At 32.7% G+C, this 21,859-nt stretch overlaps 1 protein-coding gene across 3 annotated transcripts; it reads right to left on the reverse strand.

Annotated features, from left to right (window-relative positions):
- Window positions 1–1,824: 1,824 nt before the first annotated feature.
- Window positions 1,825–19,540, reverse strand: LOC123524199 (uncharacterized). Of its 3 annotated transcripts, XM_053549461.1 has the most exons (7): window positions 19,169–19,539; window positions 15,828–15,891; window positions 7,740–7,943; window positions 6,582–6,714; window positions 6,195–6,362; window positions 5,315–5,504; window positions 1,825–4,896 (listed from the first exon to the last, which is right to left on the reverse strand). In XM_053549461.1, exons 5-7 carry the CDS (start codon window positions 6,330–6,332, stop codon window positions 4,253–4,255), a joined length of 972 nt encoding a protein of 323 aa, XP_053405436.1. In that variant the 5' UTR covers window positions 6,333–6,362; window positions 6,582–6,714; window positions 7,740–7,943; window positions 15,828–15,891; window positions 19,169–19,539; the 3' UTR covers window positions 1,825–4,252. The 3 variants fall into 3 exon arrangements, with proteins under 3 accessions (XP_053405436.1, XP_053405437.1, XP_053405438.1); XM_053549462.1 differs by lacking the exon at window positions 6,582–6,714 and having other exon boundaries at window positions 19,169–19,540; XM_053549463.1 differs by lacking the exons at window positions 15,828–15,891; window positions 19,169–19,539 and having other exon boundaries at window positions 7,740–8,275.
- Between the last annotated feature and the right edge of the window lie 2,319 nt (window positions 19,541–21,859).

Consider the following 21,859-nt stretch of genomic DNA (forward strand, 5'->3'; position numbering starts at 1 on the left):
TTCAAAATTATTTAGTTAAAATTGTGTCTCAAAGTACTCCAGAATGCACCTAATTTGATCCAGAATTCATAAAGTTTTTGGGGGAGCAAGCCCGGACTCCCCACCTCCTAGAAATATACAGAATTCTCATGTGCGAAAGGTGATTTTCAGGCCACAGTGCTCCAGCTAGGATTAAAAAAGGGCAGGGTGCTGGCACTGAAAAGGGCACTTCTGGGGTGGTGGTCGGTCCGGGACCGTGCTCCCCCGGGAAAAAAATATAACTGGTCCATGCATACCGTGCATTTTAACATACTTTAGGCATGGAATTTGGCATAATTTAGGCATGTTTTTTGGCATACTTTAGGTATGGTCTTTTAATAGGCTATGTCTGCCTTCTCTAATGCACCTATTTATTAACTAAAAATTCTGCTGTTTGTATTTTACTTGGCATTGATTTTCAACTTGTAACATTTCTTTGTAATTGCATACTGAATAACAATATCTATGTGTTTAGGCCTATTTTACTTGCTACAATTTCAGTACACATCTTCTCCATGTAGGCTACTTGATATTTATAAATTTATACCTGCAACATATTATATACAGAAAATAAAGTTTAAACTTCCACTTAAATAAATGAAATCAGGCAAAGTTTTTAACTTACAACAGTCTAAAAGCAAGTTTAGCACTTATAATAGACATATTCCGGTATCCAAAATTTTATATCCGGATATGGTTACACTTTTTTCTAAAAGTCGTCGAATGTCCAGTTTGAACAATATTTTTGAAAAAATATTATGATGCAAAGACAGTTTAACAGCATTTCACAGTATCTGACATTAAAGTGAACCCTGTCATTACATCTTAGTAAACTAATTTCAAAGAATCTTCATGAAAAAACGGCAATTTCACAAAGCAGACGACAACTTACTTTCAATTTCAAAAACTTGTAAAACGATAAAATCAAAATATTTTCCTATTTAAATTTGATTGTGATCGATTTTTATTAATTACATATAAATATCTGTTGTCTGGACTTAAGTTTCAGTTGTGTATAAAGGGGCATTTACGACTATATTACCGAAAACAAAAGTACACTTTGACAGGTGGCGCGAAATGATAATGATTTCAGACTGGTTTGCAAACTGTTTTAACACTAAGGTTCAATGATTTTAATGCTAGTGGAGCAGTCTAAAATATCATGGTCTGCCTCGGGCACGATTACAGCAGGTAATATTTGCTAATTATGTCAATGCCCCCCGGCGTGTATCACTCGATAAAAAGGGGGCAATAAAGCAGTGTATTATAATCACAGAGGCAAAAAGGGAAGTTTGGCTAAAAAAAAGAAATGAATGGTTGTAAAACGGGCAGGGTGCCTGGCGGGGCAACAGGGCGGAACGAATTTCGGAACGGGCGATGCGCCCTGCTGTAAATAGCTAGCTGGAGCACTGGGCCAGCTACGCCTCTGGCTGCGAACATTCTTCCGGAATATACAACATCATCAAAACACGGGCCCAAATTTAAATAAGTATCATTGACGTAACTTTCCTTCTCAGGGTGATAGGAATTAGGGGAAGGGTTGGGGGGCGGGGGGGGCATAAATCCCCATCCCCACCCCCAATAATTTGACCGATTAAGGTAATTATCATATGGAAATTTCTGAGTCAGTTTTAGCTGTGCTGTGCCCTGCAGTTCTGTAATTATTGTTTTTGATGGGCTAAGCACGCACAACAAAATGCTTCCTACGTGCCTACTGCCAATAAAAAAGAATAGAGCAATTGAAAATACTGGAAAGTAAAATGAACTTGTGTAAGAAGCAAAACCAGGTCACAGAATTAAGTGGTCTTTTACCCATTTTTTAATTATATTCAATACATATGACACCAAATATTCTCTTCATTTCGTTTCATTAAGTATTCTGGTTGTATGTAACAATTCAAACATTGTACCTTTCAAAAACGTATATGCATTTATATATGTATCTTGGTATTTTCCCCCTCTCCTACATTCTGTTCAAAATGTCTGAATAACCATGCACACAAAACCAATCAGATTATAGTATTATCTGACAATTTTTTAAGTGACAAAAACAAAATGATATAATCTTTATTTCAGTTTATTACGTTAGAATTTTATAATTATGGTACATATTACAAACAACATAGAAAACAATAGCTGTCGTAGGACAGCAACGCTTGATTATTCAATAGCTTTTTCAATTAAACAAATACAAATATCAAAAATGGGGGATAATTTGTAAAGCTGCAAAAGAGGAACCTGTAAATGCCTATCTGTACCTGAAAATGGATAACTGTGTCAATTTTCCAATCCATTTTCATTAGTGGTTACTGAGATACCAGCTTACATACAAAATCTTAACTAGAATTTGCTAAGTCAAGAAAGGGACATAATTTTGTAAAAATGCAAACCTGTGCACTGCATGTCAAATCATTGCAGTTCACAAGTGTATGAAGTTTCAATGCATTCCCATTACCGAGTACTAAGATACCAGCTTAACCAAAAACTGTTAGGCATAATTCGTTATGGAACAGTGAACAAGTGCCATTACCTTTCATGGGTACTAAGATACCACCTACAAAAGCTTAACCAAAAACTGTCATGTCAAAAAAGGTGCATACAATGTTTTAAGTGGTTCAGTTGTACTGTCCTGCTATTAAGTTAGGCAGTGCATCAAAATAAGTAAAAAAATGTATAAATTTCTTTTAAAGAAATTGTTGGCTTTTTAGCCAAAGGTGTTTATTGGCCTCAATGATTATACCTCAATATACACAAAAAATTTAAATATATGTATTAAAATGTAAAGGGTATATATACATATATACAGCAATGAGAAATTACAAATAAATATTAAAGTGGTTTTACATAAGGCCTGAAAAAATTCTTTGTTTCCGGTAAAATGCTCAAGGGTAGGTAGGTTGGAAAATTTTTTGGGGGAATTTTTTTTTCTGAAGTTGAACCGAGACATTTTTTATTGTATCAAGATGAACACATATATGGGGGTTATGCCTTTAGAGCATTAAAAAGTTGATTTCTAACATCACTGACCATTTTAATAGCATAAAAAGTGCAGTTTGGCAACTTGTCAAAAAGTTGAAAAAAATATTCTCCAATGCCATAAAAACATTTAGGGTCGGGCCTAAAAATTTAAGGTAGGTCGGGATACCGGAAACAAACAATTTTTTATGCCTAATAATAGGTAGACTGTATTCTGAAAGTGTTTCTTATGTTTTACTCATTTTGAAGCTGTCCCCTGACTGTTCAGGAGTACCTTACTGTAAATAATGAAACACAGTCATTGTCATCAAATGTAATTACAACATTTTTAAGGTATAAGTAATTGGCTTTCTGCAATTTCCATGTAATCATGTATTTGGGAGCAATTTAACATTCTCTGGATTGAACTATCACAATCATTGCTTTCCATGTAAAATTAATAAATACTTAGCGTAACTAATAACTTAGCATGTTATTTCATGATTTCTAAACACTACCGCAAACTAACTTTAAGATGTTTTATTTATTGTGGTAAACAAAGTAAATGGGTATTACTCCCCACTTGGTATTCAAACAACAGCATGTTTATATTATTGTTTAATTGTCATGGGCCTCATGCTCCAAAAAATTGTCAGTAATATTATACAAAAATGTTTAGGTATTGAAATGTTTCAATGATGAAAAATCATAATTAGTTATTGTTCGAGTTATTGTGTGGGGTTTATAACTTCAGATATATATAAACTGTTTTTTTTTGGGCCTTCCCAACTTCTCATTTACAATTATCACCTAAATTGAGTGAAAATATTGATGGTAAAATTTTAAAGGAGTTAGTTAAAAATTTCTTTCAGGTCAGTTTTTGAAATGGTCTGTAAAGCATGTAAAGCATAATGAAAAGCATGTCATTTTCTTTTGGACTCTTGGCTAGTCTTGGGTTTTGAATTTTCAAGAAAGTTCAGTATAGCCTCTTTCAAAATGTTGACAGCAGAAGAAAGATATACAATATTGTATTGAATTTATTAAGTTATGGAAACGTTTGAATCATAAACTATCATTGGGGAATTCCTAAAATCATTGAAACACTGTCAATATAAGAGTTGTCCCATTTTGCTTTCAGATATTTTGAAAAGGTCATTTTTTTGTATACCAAATATTTCAATTTTTATTCATATAGAAGATTAATCAGCAATATATTCAGTAAACTGGTGCAAAATTTGCAATGATCAGAGAACCTAACACTGAACTATTTCTAATAGTATCAACAACATTCCCAAGTCGTTTCGTTCCTTTGAATTTTCATGTACTGTGTCCTTCCTATCTCCCTGCATGTTGCATGATACCACTGTTCACAAATCTCGCACTCAACCCACCACATGCCAATTCTCCCTTGCTTAAAGTACTTTTTACATAATTCGTCGCCCGACACTTCAGTGGGCAGCAATAACATGTCTAATTTCCTTTTCCCCTTAACCAGCTGCACTGGGGCTTTATTTGAGTGAGTGCTGACTGTCTGTAATGGAGTTGCAGCTGGTGGTGTATGTCTTTGATCAGTCAGTGAAGTGGATACAGGTGATTCTTGAGTTTCAGATGTAGATCTAGGTGTATGTGAGGTTGTCTTGATTTCAGGAGTTGTTGGTGTAGATGTTGTTGCAGATGTGGTAGGTGGTGAATCTTGTGGTTCAGAGGTAGATCTAGGTGTATGTGAGGTTGTCTTGACTTCAGGAGTTGTTCTTGTAGATTTTGTTGCAGATGTGGTAGGTGGTGAATCTTGAGGTTCAGAGGTAGATCTAGGTGTATGTGAAGTTGTCAGGATTTCAGGAGTTGTTCTTGTAGATTTTGTTGCAGATGCGGTAGGAGTTGAAGGTGCTATAGTTTCAGTGGGTCCCAGGCATTTCTCTACCTCTGAAATAACAAAAGATCATTTTTGTCATTGTAAACCTATGTTAAAGAGAATGATTTCGCTGTCAACTTGCTAGACATTACAGATCATCATGAAATAACCATTTTTTCATACAGTTATTTTTTTATTCAATGAAAATTTACCAATTAAACATGGTGTATGCATTTCATAACTAACATACTTCTCATTGCAATAAACTAAAACTGGCAAAAAGCAATGCCCTTCAAACTGTAAATGTGCATGAAGTGTCTCATTAAAGTCAAACTCAGCAACCACCTATTTTTAGCAGCCATTTGCCTTAATCAGTCATTCTGCTTACTTTCACTGTTATTAAAAGAGATAATGACCTAAGGCCTGCAGTATTGTCTTTAAAACTTAGTAAAGTATGAGTTCTTTAAGGTAATGAATTTTGATTATTACCTCTGACAAGGTCTGGATGAAGGTTCCTGGTAGGGATATGTACCATTTTTCTGGTCCTTCCATTAACCTTTGTCGGCTTGTTTCGGACTGCCCCATAGTTGCCGATGGTATCTATCTCCCTTATTATAGACTGATCAACTGCCAGAACAGATCCACCTTTGATGATTGCAGCTGTGTTTGTGGTGATTTTCTATTTAGAGAAATAACAACCATTATTATCATAAAATTCCATCAATATTCAACTTTAGTCTATATGCTGTGAAATTGCATGCGAAAATTAAAGTTTTGTTTATTTCTTTTTTTTTCAGTAAACTTCAGATTTATCTCAGTAACACTAAACTTCAGATTCATCTATATGTAACATGTTTAACAAGTAATCCTTCATAGTGACATAGTTTCCAGATATTGCTGGAAAGTTATAATTCAGGTTTGCTTCCCAAACCAGCATCTTTTCTTTTGTTTGATTTGACACTTTAAGATAGCTATTATTAGAAACCAAAAATTGAATTCTAATTTTCATAATATAAACTTCAGCTTTAAAGAGAAGTCATTTTAGTCAAAATTAAGAGATCAGTGCATTTAACCTTTAGCCTGCTGGCGGCAACTGAATCTGCCTTTGCAACCAGTGCAGGCTGATCATGGTCTGCACTGTTCGCTATTCAGTCAGTAAATTTTCAGTGAACACCCCTTTGAATAATACATAGTATTGTCCATATTGAATGATGGACCAGTCTATATTAGAAATTTAGCAGGCTAAGGGTTAAGTAATCGAACAAACTATTTTACTTTCACTAAACATTTTAACATTTAAATTTCTGTTGGATAAATATATGAATAATTTTTATTCATATGTTTAGGCAAATTTGTATTGATTACATACCTCTACATAAATCACAGACTGCACATCATTGTTTGTTGGGGCTTGTACATTTGGCTCTCTCGGTAGTGTGGCACTAGACAACTGGCGTTTGTAATATGGAACCATCGTTTCATGAACGTACTCATTCACCAACTTCATATAACCATAGCGCCCAGCAAGGTTTAAGATCTAGAATAAAGGGTACTTGTAATATGTCATCAAAGAAAAAATAAATAATATTGTCTGTCTTTACTCATTAGAACTTTTTGAAGAATAGTCAGTACATGTATTTATCTTCATTGGAAATGAGTACTTGGATTTTCTAATAATAATTGGAAGTTTTGCTAGCGGAAAGATGTCTGTAAATAACCATAAACAAGAGGGTCATAATGACCCTGAATTGCTCACCTGAGTAATACTGATGATTTTTAGAAATTGTTTGGAAGATTTTCCAATGTACAATCAAGTAATCCCTGGGGCAGGGCCTACTTTAGTTTTTGTACTTTTTTCAACATACAGAACAACCAGGCAACTGAAGTACCTGTTAAAAAAGATACAGGTTTTAGCATACTGATATTTCCTATTAAATTCTGACAGAATACATGCCTAAGGAGCACAGGATGAAAAAGTGTTGATTGTAAATATTGCTCTGTGAATCACCAATTACACCTATTAATATGTTGACATAAAACAGCGTTACTTTGTCTAGCCTTGTAATGAATGCCCAGTAAATTTAATTTCACAAATTATTTTAGTTTACCATATTTTGGATTTTTTAAGCAACTGGTCCAAATATTTCAAGTGAATTACTTCCCTATCAAAAATTGATAAGATGTATCAAGTACTGTAAAACTGAGTGGTGGTTCAAACTAACAGACATACTGTGTGTTTATATTGACCTTGCATGGCTGGCTTTTACAACAGTCCAATTGCATTATTTTACAGAATTATGTATTAGTATCAGTATTATTATGTAATAATGTGTGGCAATTTTAGTCTTTGGTTACAAAAAAATTGTGAAATAAAGCAATTAATTAATTTAATTATATTACTCTATATTACTATTTAGCTCATTCTTCGAATTTATCATTCATTGCATTTTAAAAAAATAATGAAGAGAGTTAATATTCTACAAGTGTCTAACAATTTCTTCTTTTTTCTCTGTCACATTATACATTGTGACAATCTTGACATACATGAACATAGTGATAATCCTAAACAAACTTTGGCTGAGAAGCTTAAATAATTCAGTAGATATTTAGAAAAATTATGTATTCAATATTCCTGAATCCTGATGCGTTTGTCCATCTTTTGTTCCGACAGAACTGTTAAAAGAGGAATTTACAAAGATACTATATGAATATTGAACAGTGCAGATCTTAATCAGACTGCATGGAAGTGCAGGATGATCATGATCTACACTGGGTGTAAAGGAAGAAAATATCATGTCCAGCATGCTAAGGGTTAAAACGCATTTTTGTTGTTCAAACTGGAGTATCGTATTTTAATTGAGTTGAGTTGCTACACTTATTTGTTTGATTATACAGAATCCCTTGCTATACTCACTTTAGCATGTCACTCATGTCAAAGTTGGCTGTTACTAAACAGCCGGTCTTCGGTGTGAGGGTTTCGCTGAAGATTTTCCCCCGTACTGCTTCATTGCCCAGATCTATCGCCAGCTGTGAAACTTCTTCTGAGGTACTTGGGTCATCCCACACAAAAGGTAATGTTGATGTTGTAACCATGGATGTGACATATGGCAGAGTTGCCCTGAAACAATTGATAAATTGAAAATTTCTTTCACATCTTCTTTTCACTTTTGTGACATTGTACTAATTCTATTTTTGGAAAATGGCCTACTTGATATTTTCTCAGACTTTGGAAATTCAAAATTGTAATACAATTGAATCATAATTAGAAAATTCAAACCTACTGTTTCATCCACCAATTTGTGAATTTTGCAAGATTGTTCTGGAGAGAGTAAGTACATGTAGTGACTCTGTAATTCTCTATGTATCAGTTGATGGCCAAAATGTGTTTTTGTGTTTACTCATGCCCCTACATTATTTTGGATTTTTTAAGTCAATTAACTGTTGCTTCAATGCTCATGTATATATTCTGATATATACTAAATCCATATTCCAAATAAAAAATAAGCCAAACTTAAAATTTGAATATTTCAATGTACAAAATTTAATGGCTGAAATACAAAGTTTTGTACTTTGATGTTTAATAGTATTTTGAAAGCTGAGTTACAAAAGAAAAACTTGCTTGAAGTGCTTAATTATTTCTTAAAGCTTTGTTAAGGAAGGTAATTTGTTCCAATTAGGTGTATCCCAGTGCCTGATCAAATGCAGGAAGGGGCAAAAAGGGGCTTCTGTTCACTCTTCAGTTAAATTTGTTTAATGATCTTTAAATGCTAAATCAAGTGAAGAACTACATGTTTGCGTCTGGAGTCCAACCGGTTTTGCATAGGCAATAAAAAAACTTTCCTACCATACTGAACAATACACAATGAAAATTTTGCTTGACTATTTGAAATACTGCCCAGAAGCAGGACAAAAAGTTAATAACAAGAGTTTCACAAATTTGTCCAAAATGCTAAGTCCTAAGAGGGGCATAACTTGCTCAAAATACCTGTCAGAGTTATGGAACCTGACCCTGTGAGGTTGGTAATTGACATAGAAAAAAGTTTCAAAGCTATATGCCTTTAAATGATAGCAGTATGTACTTGCATGCAAAAACTTAGGTGTGTGTAGAATAGGTAGACTATAATTTGAATAGTTGAGCTAAAAATGAAGGCAGTACACATTCCAATTTTGACTCTTTTGACAGTGTTTTTTTTTTTGGTTGTCATATTATCCTAAAGTTGGTCCATATGGAAACAAGAACAACAAACAAGCTTCAGCTTCAGTCAAAACCTAAAAGCTTGAAAAATCTAAGGCAGATATCTAGTTGATCAGTAATATCCTTTCCGCAGCCTTAACGTACTAAAACGTATTAGCGTCTGATGGCTCTTTCACGCTTCCGTAGAAACAACATTTATTACATGAAACTTATTTTGAAAATATTTCTGAAATTTCTAGGTCTGCAGCTCTCAAATACGGTTATATCTTACATCTGAGGCATATACTGACACTCTCAGACATCAAAAATGACATTTTGAGCGATTTTATGAAGTTCCAAAATTATCAATGATCCCTTGGTCCGTTACGGACCCCCGTGGGATTTCTGTTTATCCAGAGCTCAAATATTTTTTATAGATTAAAAGCTGACATGCTGTACTAAAGCCCAGGTAACTTCAATTTGTAATTAAGTGAAAATTGGCTCCCCAATAGCAAAATACCAGGCCTGAACAGAACCAGATAGTTCATATGAATAAGAATGTCCATATTCTTTTTAATATTATCTCACTTCCTTAATATAACATATTGTAGTATTATCCAAAATCAATGAATCAACTTTCTGCTACTCTGAAGGCATTGCCCTCTTATATGTATTGATTTTTTACACAGAAATAATTTCAGAAAATACCCACTGAATAACCCCCACCCCCAAAAAATTTTTAAAAAAAAATACCGACCTGTAATACGTACCCCAATATTTTTATTCCCCGCGGATGAAATCGGTAGGGGTACTGAAATGGCGTTGTCTGTCTGTGCGTACATGCATGCGTCAGTCAGTCCATAGCCATTTCTCAGTAACTAGGCTAGCAGATATTTCATGAAACTTGAAATAAACATGAACCAACATACTGCGATGATGCCTGCCAAGTTTGGTTTTTTTATTGGTCAATTTTCCTTAGAGTTATTGCCCTTTATTTACTGAAAAATGCCCAAAAGTGTCTGTCCGCAGCCATTTCTCAGTAACAAGCAGATGGAATTTCATGAAATTTGAAATAAAGATGAACCAGTTATTGCCCCTGATTTAATGAAAAATGACCAAAAATGTCTGTCTGCAGGTGGTACCAATTAATTAAATTTGCTTGTATAACTTGTTACACTGGAAACACACAATTTTTCTAATGCCTTAACTGTGAGAGTAAAACAATTCAATAAATAAACGATGAAGTTTTACGGCAACCTTTGTTTTTGTGTCATATCTTTATTTTTATTGCTTACATATCTTACTGTTATAGTTTACATAAACATTGTCTAGCATAAAAAGAAAGTATGTGCAGGGATGGGCGCATTATACCAAAGGTCAAGGTCACCAAGATACTTAGGTTATTTTTAAGATTAAAGTTTTTCGACAACTTTTGTTTTTCTGTCATATCTTTGTTACTATTGCTTATATCTTACTGTAAGTTTGTATAAACATTGTCCAGCATACAAACAAATATGTGCAGGAGCTGGGCCCACTATACCCAAGGTCAAGGTCAGAAAATTGCTATACTTGGAATTAATTTCAAGTTAAAGTTTTTGGAAAGCTTTGATTATTGACATATCTTTGGTTCTTTAAAAGATACTGACCTGAAATTAGAACTATTTCTTTATAACATATGTGTTACAATTCCCATCACTCTAATTGCATTTTTGAAAGAATAATGCCCTTTTCATACTTAAATTTTTTGGGCAATCTTCGTTTTCTTGATGTTACTTTAGTACAATATAAGATAAAGACTTGAAACTAAAAATTTATGTATCTTTATCATCATCATCTGCAGGAGTGGTGACAATCCCCATATCTCTGATTTTTCTTGCATATACCAGACGGAGATTTCTCGTATATTTACCGGTGCTGGAAAAATGCTGTAAATGACGTATAACGAACTACAGTGCATTCGCGATGCTACGAATCGCAATTTAACGAAATACCGGTATACTATGAAAAGGTTTAGTGGTCCCGGCTGCTTTCCTTCTTATTTCTATGTTACAAAGTCGCGGTTTTACGAAAATGCAATTTTACGAAAAATGCGCTCCTACGAAAGTATTGTCATGTCCTTAAAGCATGTTTTCAACTTGATTAAATTGCGATTTTACGAATACCTGTATCGTCCAAATTTTCACACCTTCCATAACGGCGCGAAAACGCTTTAGAGTGGAAAGTGTCACTATCATTTAGCTGGGCGTAAACAGTAATTAAAGTGTGAAAACTTAGTAATTAAATTCTAAACACATAAACACACATGATGTACACTATGACACAAGTTAGTGGTTAATTTTTTCTCCTTTAACTATCAGACTTGCTACGATATCTATACGTCTCAAACAATCACTGCATAAAGAAAATAAAAAAAATTATTTGTCCTCATCGTCTGTTTGTTGTCATTTTATTATTCCAAACAATTCAATAAAGGATAGCTGAGGGTATCGGAATATGCAATTGCGATTTTTGTTCTCGTGCAACAGTGTACCCTATATATGTTTACTGTACAGTGAATAAAAGGTGAAGAAAAAAAAAACGTTTTACATTCCAGATACCATCTGAGTTCAGATTCGTATAAGATTTGTAGTAAACCCAGATGTACATTTAAAATTGGTATACATGTACTCCTATACAAAAATCCCATGTTTAAAAATCACGGGTTACGACGTGTAGATATTAAGGTGTTGTATAGCGAAATTTCCTATGCTACGCTCGAACGAAAATGCGATATTACGAAAAAAACGACCGGTCCCTTGGCTTTTCGTAGGATCGCGATTGTACTGTACATATATGTAGAAGGTTTATGTAGTAATTTATATTTTATTTTAAAAATGGAAAAAAATTCAATACCTTGACAATTCCTATTGGTTCCTGATAGTATATTTCTCGGTTCAAATCACGTTATTTTATCAAAAATTCATAACGTTACGCTGTAACTGATAAAACAAAAGCGGAACTAAACATTGTTGTTTGTTTTGAAGCGTCATGATGTCTTTCCTGTATATGCACGTTGGTTCCCCGTGCTTTGTTTAAATACACTGCCATAAGAAATAGTTCTAAAACAAAAGCCGTTCAATTGATTTTATTTTTATTAATATTTCTTGAAATCGGTATGCAAGAAAAAGATTCTGTCACTAGTTATAGGTGCAGATGGAAATATCTGGGTTTCAGGTAACTGTTTAGGCGGTAACTCGGCTGGGAACATCGTTACCGCCTAAACAGTTACCCTCGAGGCCGGATATTCCCACCTGCACCTACAACCAGTGAAAGAATCTTATAGTATTTATGACCTAATTATGACCCTTTAATATTTAATTTTTTTCTGGATATAACTTTGATACTATATAAGGTTATGACTTGAAACTCAAAATATATATTTTACCATCATCATCTGCATGTGTATGGTAACAATCCCAATAACTCTAGTTTGTGTTATTGACAGAATTATGTCCCTTGGTGTATCTTCCTTTTACAGTTGAGGTCTCTTATTGAGACTTATATTCATTTTACTGTCAAACTGCCGAATAGTGGAGCACGCTGTCTTACGGACAGCTCTTGTTTAATACCAAGTTGATCAAAACTGGAGATTTCTTGTCATGAAAAATGCTAGAAGTGCACAAAATGTTCTCACTTCCAGGCTAAGAATATATTAAATTTAGTATAGGAATTTATTTGGTATCAGAACTAAACATAACTTTTACAGTATGGGTGAGTGTATGAAATCAAGGCTAAGTTCAATAACCAGTCAGTTCGGATCAGTATCTTTAGAGTTATGGCCCTTGAACTGGTCAAATTTGTCCAGGTTGACAGTATCTCCTTGATAACTATTGCAATATTTGTATAAGAGCTAAACATAACTTATAAGTTATCATCTGTAAGTTATAACAAATGTGTAACTGTTTAAAATCTAGGCAAATTTCAAATACATGCCAGTTCTTGCCTGAGTATCTCCAGAGTTATGGCTCTTAAATTGGTCAAGTTTGCAAAAACTGACATTTTCTGCCTCAAACATTTTTCTGACTATTTTTTCTAGAAACCTGATTTTTATTTGAAACAAATATTAGCCTATGCAGCAATGACTAAGAGTATAATCATGACTTATAGGCAAACTCAAGTATAGGTCAAGGCATCACTTAGGTCATATATACCTTATATAAGGTCATACAAGATCTTTAGCAATAAGTTTAACATACACTTTACAGCAAAAAGACACAGATAAAATGTGAAATAAAGATTATTTTACAATTACATCCCTTTTTTTTTTATAAATAGCTTTTATTGTATTTTTTTTATTTCTGGCCAAAGGGAACAATGAATACCAGTTTTCTGTGGTACATCATGCATGTCACATTCAATTTTTAGCTCGGCTTAGCTCGGCTATTCAAAGAATAGTCTAGCTATTCTGCTCACCCTGGCGATGGCGTCACACCTTGGTTAAGTTTTTGCATACAAAGACACACATCTATCATTCAAAGGCATATAGCTTTGAAACTTATTTTTCTTTTTCTAGGTCAATTACCAGCCTCACTGGGTAAAGTCCCATAACTCTGACATGTATTTTTGAGCAAGTTATGCCCCCTTTTGGACTTAGAAAATTCTGCTTAAAAGTTAAAATTACATGCAAGTTACTATCTCCAAAACTTATTCCCCCCTAGAAACATTCTGGACACCAAAACTAAAATCTTCACGTCTGAACACCCCAAGTTTACTCTACTTTAATATTCTTCATAAAACATTAATTCTATCAATTTTAAATTCTGTATTGTTTTTGACCACTTAGATTAATATCTACACATCTATTTAAGTAAATATTTTAGGTTGTCTTTTTATACTTTTTTTAATCTGTTTCTGATACATTTGGCACAAGTTTTTTTGTTGTTTTTTTTTTCAATATGTCATTGTTTTTTCTTATTATTTTCTACAAAAGTTTTATCTTTTCATAAAAATTTCACCAACAATTCATTACTCATGTGTCTATGATATTGTACCTAATTTTGGAGTTAAAAAAGTTTTCAGCTACAAAAAATGTGCAAAAATATTAATTTTCCTACCAGAATATGAATTTTTCATAAAATACATTTAACTTTTATTTTCTTTGTGTTTGACCATTCAAATCAATGTCTGTACACCCAAGTGAAAGAATATAATCATAGAGCATATTTAATTGTAATCTATGTTTTGAATGCTAACATTTTGCCAAAATTCCATATAGCGTTTCTTTCTTGAAAGTTGACTTGTTATCTAAAAGTCATAAGGAACAAAATTAATGCTTTATTTTGATTGGCTGTTTACCAATCAGTCATAAAGCACCAAGCACCAAATTTAGTCCGCCCCAAGGCAGTGCAACAGCTGCTGCAGATCAAAGATCCATAAATCACAATGTTCTGATTGATAAGGGCAATATGACATAAGATTATGTAATTACTTAGGATCTACTAATTAGTTAGTATACAAAAGCACATGTTCAAAAGAAATTTCTTATTTGATCAGTCTTTGAAGAATTTAATTAATAAATATACATTCGCAGCGACTTTTCAGACAATATAACTAACTTATATATAAATAATACATATATTTTTTTAATTTAACAGAATTAAATAATGAAACAGCCTGTCATATAGAATTTGATGATTTAAGATAAAGAAGCACAGAATCAGACAGCAAACTAAGGTATATTTATTTAATTTCTTATAGTCTTATAACTGAAAGTATCACCAATAAGGCATAATTATCATTTGTAGATTATCAAGTCGTATAATAATGATGTCTTCTATTCCACAAAAATGCTTTGGCAAAATAATACAGAGTAAGAGCAGACCTAATATATACAGCTTGTTATAAAAATAAAAACAGGATGTCATTGATGACATTAGTACATATAGGAGTCTAGGTCAGATGTACTGGTGAAGCACCGTAGGTTCACACATTAGGGCATTCATCTACTAAACTTATACTAAAACTAGCACTGGTTTTCATATTTTTGTAAATATCGTATTATTAACCAATTGATTGTGTTCATAATTCTTCTTTACGTAATTTAAACATATCATCTTTTCTGGATTTGTAGTGATTAAAGTCAGTTCCATAATTTGCCTAAAGTGTTTGTAAAATCATACTTACATATATTACATCAAGTTGTTGTTAATAACATGCCAAAATTTCAGAACACACAAAGATGTATTAAATTGGATTCCTTTAACTATGAAATCTTGCAAAAATCCTCATAAAAGTGTTTTTCAAAGAAAATGGATGAATACAATCAATAAGAATAGATGTGTAGATTTTGATAATTTACTAGAAACAGGTTAAATGTTATATGATATTAATTAAATTAAATAATAATGTCATTGTCTGATTTTGTCAAAAATTTGAACCATATTGTGTTCTCAATTACAAAAAAAACACTATCTGTAATTTTTAAGGTATTATCAAAATTATAAATGGCAGGTTAGCTTGTTTTTCAGTATAGTAGTAGTTACTTTAAACCTAAAAATAATCTAAAACATTATAATATTTACAATAGATTCATGAAATCCATTAATACGCACTCTAAATGTATCATAATTATATGTCTAGAAAGATGCCAGAACAATATAATTATCAGGAAATGTGTAATAGTGATGCTCCTCACCCTTAAAAAATACACATTAAAGATACTTTAATTAATACAAATTCATCATTATCTACCGAATAGAGTATCCTGTTATACTTTTAATATTCCTATTTGAATTATCAGATGATGACCGAATGGTTATCAAAAATTAATTAATGGTAACATGTACATACCTTAAAAGATGTTGACTGTATATTTCTAACTCATGCCAGTAAAACTCACACTTGTAACCCAGTTCTTAAAATATAAGTTTAAAACAAGCAAAAGTAAATAGTTCTGACTGAAACAGTAAATTATCATTTAATGATAAGATGCAGTTATCTCACATAAATTTTGATGCTGTAGTCTATTTTGATTGGCTGTTAGCTAGGACCAATCAGTCATAAAGCACAAAAGTCCGTCCTTAGGCAGTGCAGCTGCAGATCAAAGATCCATAAATCACAATGTTCTGACTGAGAAGGACAATATGACATAAGATTATGTAATTACTTATGTAATTAATTAGGATCTACTAATTAGTTAGTATACAAAAGCACAGGTTCAAAAGAAATTTCTATTTGGAGAAAATGTTTTAAGAAAATTACAAGTCTTTGAAGAATTCCTATATATTATGCTGCGATTTGCACTACATTAAAAATAAATGAAGTCCAGTGTATTTTATCTGTTTTAACTCACTAAAGTTCCAATATTTAAGCACAACAGAAGTTTATCTGGTTCACCAGAAATGTGTTGGAACACCAAACAAAAATTCAAACACTAAAAGTCCATGTGGAACACCACAAATGAAAATAGTAAAGTTAATCTTTATGAAGGAACACCTTCTACTTTGTCATCTAAAAGTAAAGTGTAAGAATATGCTATTAAATTAAGAAACCTCATGTTAAAATATATGAAGGATTCTCATTGGTTATGTGAAATGACATGTGACATTTTTACACCTATGGCTTAAGTAATTATTTAGTTATTATAACACAATATTTTGCTGGTAATTGATGATTAAACAGAAGAACAGGAAAAACAACACAAAGCATTTTTACAAGTTGACAGCTTGGCTTCCTGGCTTAACAATCATTTTGAGACTTTGAGAGTCAGCTTAACATAATCTGACACTTAAGTAATTCCCTATAGTAAAAGAAAATGAAAATTTCCAATGACTGAAATAAACATAAGAATTTACAAAAACTAATTATTAAATCAACTTTAACTTTAAAAGACAAACATTTTGATACTAAACATGTAGGTATTCTGTAAATATTAAATATTATTTGAAATTTTATAGAAAATGCAGTGTAGAAGAAAATTGACAAATGTTTGCTTCATAATAACTTCCCCCTGCTTCTTTTACTTTGGTCCCCAAAGTCAAATAAAATATTATAAAATATCAAGTATGTGTATCAGTTCAAGTCACTATTTTTTTTTATTATTCTATGAGTTCAAAGTCACAACCCATAAGGGCCTGAAGGAGCTACGAAGAAAGGTCTAATGAATTCTTCTTTTGAGGTGCATGCAACAGTGAAGTGGTCCTGTTGGTCACAGAGCTTGCATGTTGTTCCAATGGAAGGACACTCATTCTGGGTGTGACTTACGTTACCAGTGCATCGTGTGCAGGCATACAGGAAGATGGAATGTCCTTCAATTTTATCTGTTTTATTTAATTTTATGATTTCATCTGCCAGGGTTTTTATTTCTCTTTCACAAGCCCAAACTATTTTCTCTAGTCCTTTAATTTTCTCACACTGATTTTCTGCGATGTTTTCAAGGTAATTGTTCTGTATGTTTAACATTGCAACAACACGTTTTGAAGTATTGATGGTTTGTTCCAGCACTGAGCATTGATCTGTGATTTTAGAATGTTCATTTAGTAAAGTGTATTTGCTTAGTTCCATTTCTTTCGTCTGATCGCGTAATTTTGTGATGAGTTCAGACTGGATTTTAGACTTGTGAGTCAGATATTTGTTTTCATCCTCTAGAGACCTAATCATTTCGTTTTTAGATACATTTTCCTGCTGAATCGTCAACACAACTGATTTGACATCTTCTGCTTTAGCTGAGATATTCTCCAAATGGAATCTTTCTAATGAATTGAAACACTGTTTTTGTAGTTCTGATTCCTCCATTTGATAGAAAGGAAGGTTTTCAGCATCCTTTCTGTTCAGGAATGCTGTCATTCTGGCAGTGTCCCTTAATTTCTTTTGTTTCTGAATAAGTGATGGTGACTTATAGTGCACACTGGTGTGATATGGTTGTTGTGATTGCTGAGGTATCCTGTAGTTCTGATTGATAGGAGTTAGGTAGATCCAGTTTCCATGTTTATGAGTTCTTCTGGTAAATCCAAACATGTTTCCTTGCAGTTTCATTTCAAGTTCACTTTAAGTCCAGTAAAATATATACTTGTAGATGTGGGGAATATAAGAAGAGTTACTCACTTGGCTTATGTCTTCAGAGGTACTAGGAAAGTCAGATGAGCTAAAAAGTCATCTGGCCGGTTTCTCTCACCAAACTATTATGCTGCGATTTGCACTACATTAAAAATAAATGAAGTCCAGTGTATTTTATCTGTTTTAATTCACTAAAGTTCCAATATTTAAGCACAACAGAAGTTTATCTGGTTCACCAGAAATGTGTTGGAACACCAAACAAAAATTCAAACACTAAAAGTCCATGTGGAACACCACAAATGAAAATAGTAAAGTTAATCTTTATGAAGGAACACCTTCTACTTTGTCATCTAAAAGTAAAGTGTAAGAATATGCTATTTTAAATTAAGAAACCTCATGTTAAAATATATGAAGGATTCTCATTGGTTATGTGAAATGACATGTGACATTTTTACACCTATGGCTTAAGTAATTATTTAGTTATTATAACACAATATTTTGCTGGTAATTGATGATTAAACAGAAGAACAGGAAAAACAACACAAAGCATTTTTACAAGTTGACAGCTTGGCTTCCTGGCTTAACAATCATTTTGAGACTTTGAGAGTCAGCTTAACATAATCTGACACTTAAGTAATTCCCTATAGTAAAAGAAAATGAAAATTTCCAATGACTGAAATAAACATAAGAATTTACAAAAACTAATTATTAAATCAACTTTAACTTTAAAAGACAAACATTTTGATACTAAACATGTAGGTATTCTGTAAATATTAAATATTATTTGAAATTTTATAGAAAATGCAGTGTAGAAGAAAATTGACAAATGTTTGCTTCATAATAACTATATAAATTCACTCAGGCAATGTTAATTGATTCTTAATTTTCAGTCATAATATTAGGGAAGCAAGAAAAATACAACAGAAATAACAAAAAGCCACTCATCTTACTAAGACTCTTTTAAACTAGTGAAATATGCACCAAAGAAAACGTCCAAGCAGTGTAAATGCGGCAAAAATACAACGGTGGGGGAGGGAAGGTGTGTAAAAGTCAAAACATTCAGTGGAGTCTTTTGCAATAATAATTATTAATTAATTAATACCTTTAACAACTAAATTAAAATTTATGTGACTTACCTTGAAATTTTCAGTAACAACACCTCAACTTCCTCGAAAACTTCATCCGCATGTTTATGCAACAACATCTTGAATAAGAATGCCGCGTGAGTAAAGCATAAAATAAGAATGCCATGTAATTAAGCATAAAATAGTTGTATAAACTCATTCCTCCTACATGAAAAAAGGACAAAATCATTCTTCAATACTGCAGTAACCAAATACTGCAGTAACCAAAGTCATAGAGTAAGTAACCTTGGTAACCAAAGGAATATAATGGGCTGTAAATGGACACTGTGCACTGACACTAAAAGAGTACAGTAAGCAAAGCAATATAGTAAGTAACCCCAGTAACCAAATGCATATAGTAGGTTACAAATGGACACACTTGTGCAGAGGTGCACATTTTGGGCCATATATGAATCAGACATCAAATGCGGAGTTATATATTCCGCCATACGTAATGAAGATCCATACACTGAGTTACAAAATGAATTGTTTAGATATTGTTTAAATGGTGAAAATATATTGTTGTTTTGTAGATTACAACTCTAGATGTAGCGATAGACAAGATTTCGTAACAGTTGACAGTTTTTTTTATCTAATCTTGCGGAATTTGATGACTTGTACGTTGAAGAGACAGTTATTTTTAAAAATTTTGAATTATTTCATATCCCTTTAAATAGAAAATCAGCTGATACCTCATTAAATGGCTATGGGTATCAGATGTTAGATTTTTGTAAAGGTAATAATCTGCTTATTTTAAACGGCAGAGTAGAGCCAGACTACACCAATCCTAAAACTACATGTAAAAATGCAAGTGTTGTTGATTATTTTTTATCAACTTCTCATGTCTTTAAGCATATTCAGGAACTGAAGGTTTTTGATTTCTGTGATTTATTTTCTGATGTCCATTGCGCAGTAGCAGTATCACTAAAATGTAAAGATGACGTAGATAGTCATGTTACAAATGTAAATAACAATGCTGATGATATAAGTATGGAACCTATTACAAAACTATGGCATATAATAGTATTATTTCTACAGATGACTTAAATGATATTGTTACAGAAATAGGGAAAGTCTTTGATAACAGTTCTAGACAGTCATTTGGAACATTGAATGTCAGGAAAAATAAACCAAATAAAATTAATCAAAGCCTTGAGATGTCTGGTGGTTGCGGGTTTTGCTTGATTTATTTTCATTTTAAATGCCAATCTATAAATATACATGTATAAGAAACAAATACTAATGAGCCTCATATCTAAGATAAACTCTGCCTGACCTTACATGAACAGCTGGAAGTCAGTGATGTAACCATGGGCTGGAATACCTAATCATTGACAGATTTTATATAATCTAAATGGCCAGTGTGAATGGATAGAGGATGAATATGAACTGCTTGATCATTGATAGTTCATCCGCATTGTTCATGAATGGGACTACTTTGTGTAGCACATGAATATCCTTTGGATGTGATCTGGAATCAAATAAAGATGCTACATGATTGTCAGAAATACACTTAACTTTGGTAGCGGGATAAACCCGCAACCAAAAAATGTAATTAATACTAACCCTTGGTTTGATGCTTCATGTAGAAATGCTAGAAATGTTTATCACACAGCTAGAAAAGCGTATAATATGTATAAAACGGAATATTATAGAAAGCTTCTTAAAACAGTCTGTAAAAAATATAAAAAATCGATGCATTACACAAAACATCGTTATACCCATGAAAGAATGGAAAATCTAAAGGCATTAAAATCTAGTAATACGAAACTTTATTGGAAAATAATAAATCCTTAAGGTCAGGTAGCAGAAACAAGTGCAAGTCTAAATGACTTTTTTGAGTTTTATCTGAATACAGAGGACTCTGAAAACGAAACTGATGGTCCGTTTATTACTGAACAAAATGACATTTTAACAGAAGAGATTAATTCGGCAATTACTGAAGCTGAAATATTAAAAGCTATTAAATCTCTTTAAAATAGCAAAGCTCCAGGTATTTTAGGTATTAGGCCCATAATAGAGTACCTCCTTTTTGAAGAGTATTCAATTCCTACTATAAACCTACTTTGACCGCATTTTTCAGGGGTCTCGGGGGGGGGGGGGGGGGGGGGGGGGGGGGGGGGGGGGGCGTAGGTTCAAGCCCCACTGGGACCAATTTTTTTTTCCTTATTTTTCTTTTTTCTAGTAAGTTTTTACTTCTTTCAAGACTTGTTATTGATTTATTGTATAAAAGCGGAAAAAAATTCATTTAATAAGTGATTTCATGCTGTTCAAAGTGAATTTACCTCTGAAGCAGAAGGGGTAGAGTTAGACATTTTAAAAAATACCGAGTTACGTGTGGTAAAAGTTCTCTATTTTGCCTTTATTCTTTAGATTACATATTGTGGAAGAAATGTAGGTAGGTTTTACTTCTGCCCCAATGTTATTTTTGAATGAAGTGAGCAAAATAAAAAAAAAGATCACCAGGATTCGACCTTAGTTTTACAAAGTTTGAGTTAGAATTCTGTCTCATTAAATCCGTTCACTCGAGGCACCCTAGAAAAAATGATACTGACAGTTTTTATTTTAAGTTTTATAACTGTTTACCAATAGTTTGATGTTTCTTTCATAAAAAATAATGGTATAATGAATTATCTGCAAACGTTTTAGATAAAGGCCACCACTTTGAAATTTGTCTCTACTTGAGCCTGAGCGAATACCATA

Source organism: Mercenaria mercenaria, chromosome 8, assembly GCF_021730395.1.
Source record: "Mercenaria mercenaria strain notata chromosome 8, MADL_Memer_1, whole genome shotgun sequence".
Lineage (NCBI taxonomy): Eukaryota > Metazoa > Mollusca > Bivalvia > Venerida > Veneridae > Mercenaria > Mercenaria mercenaria.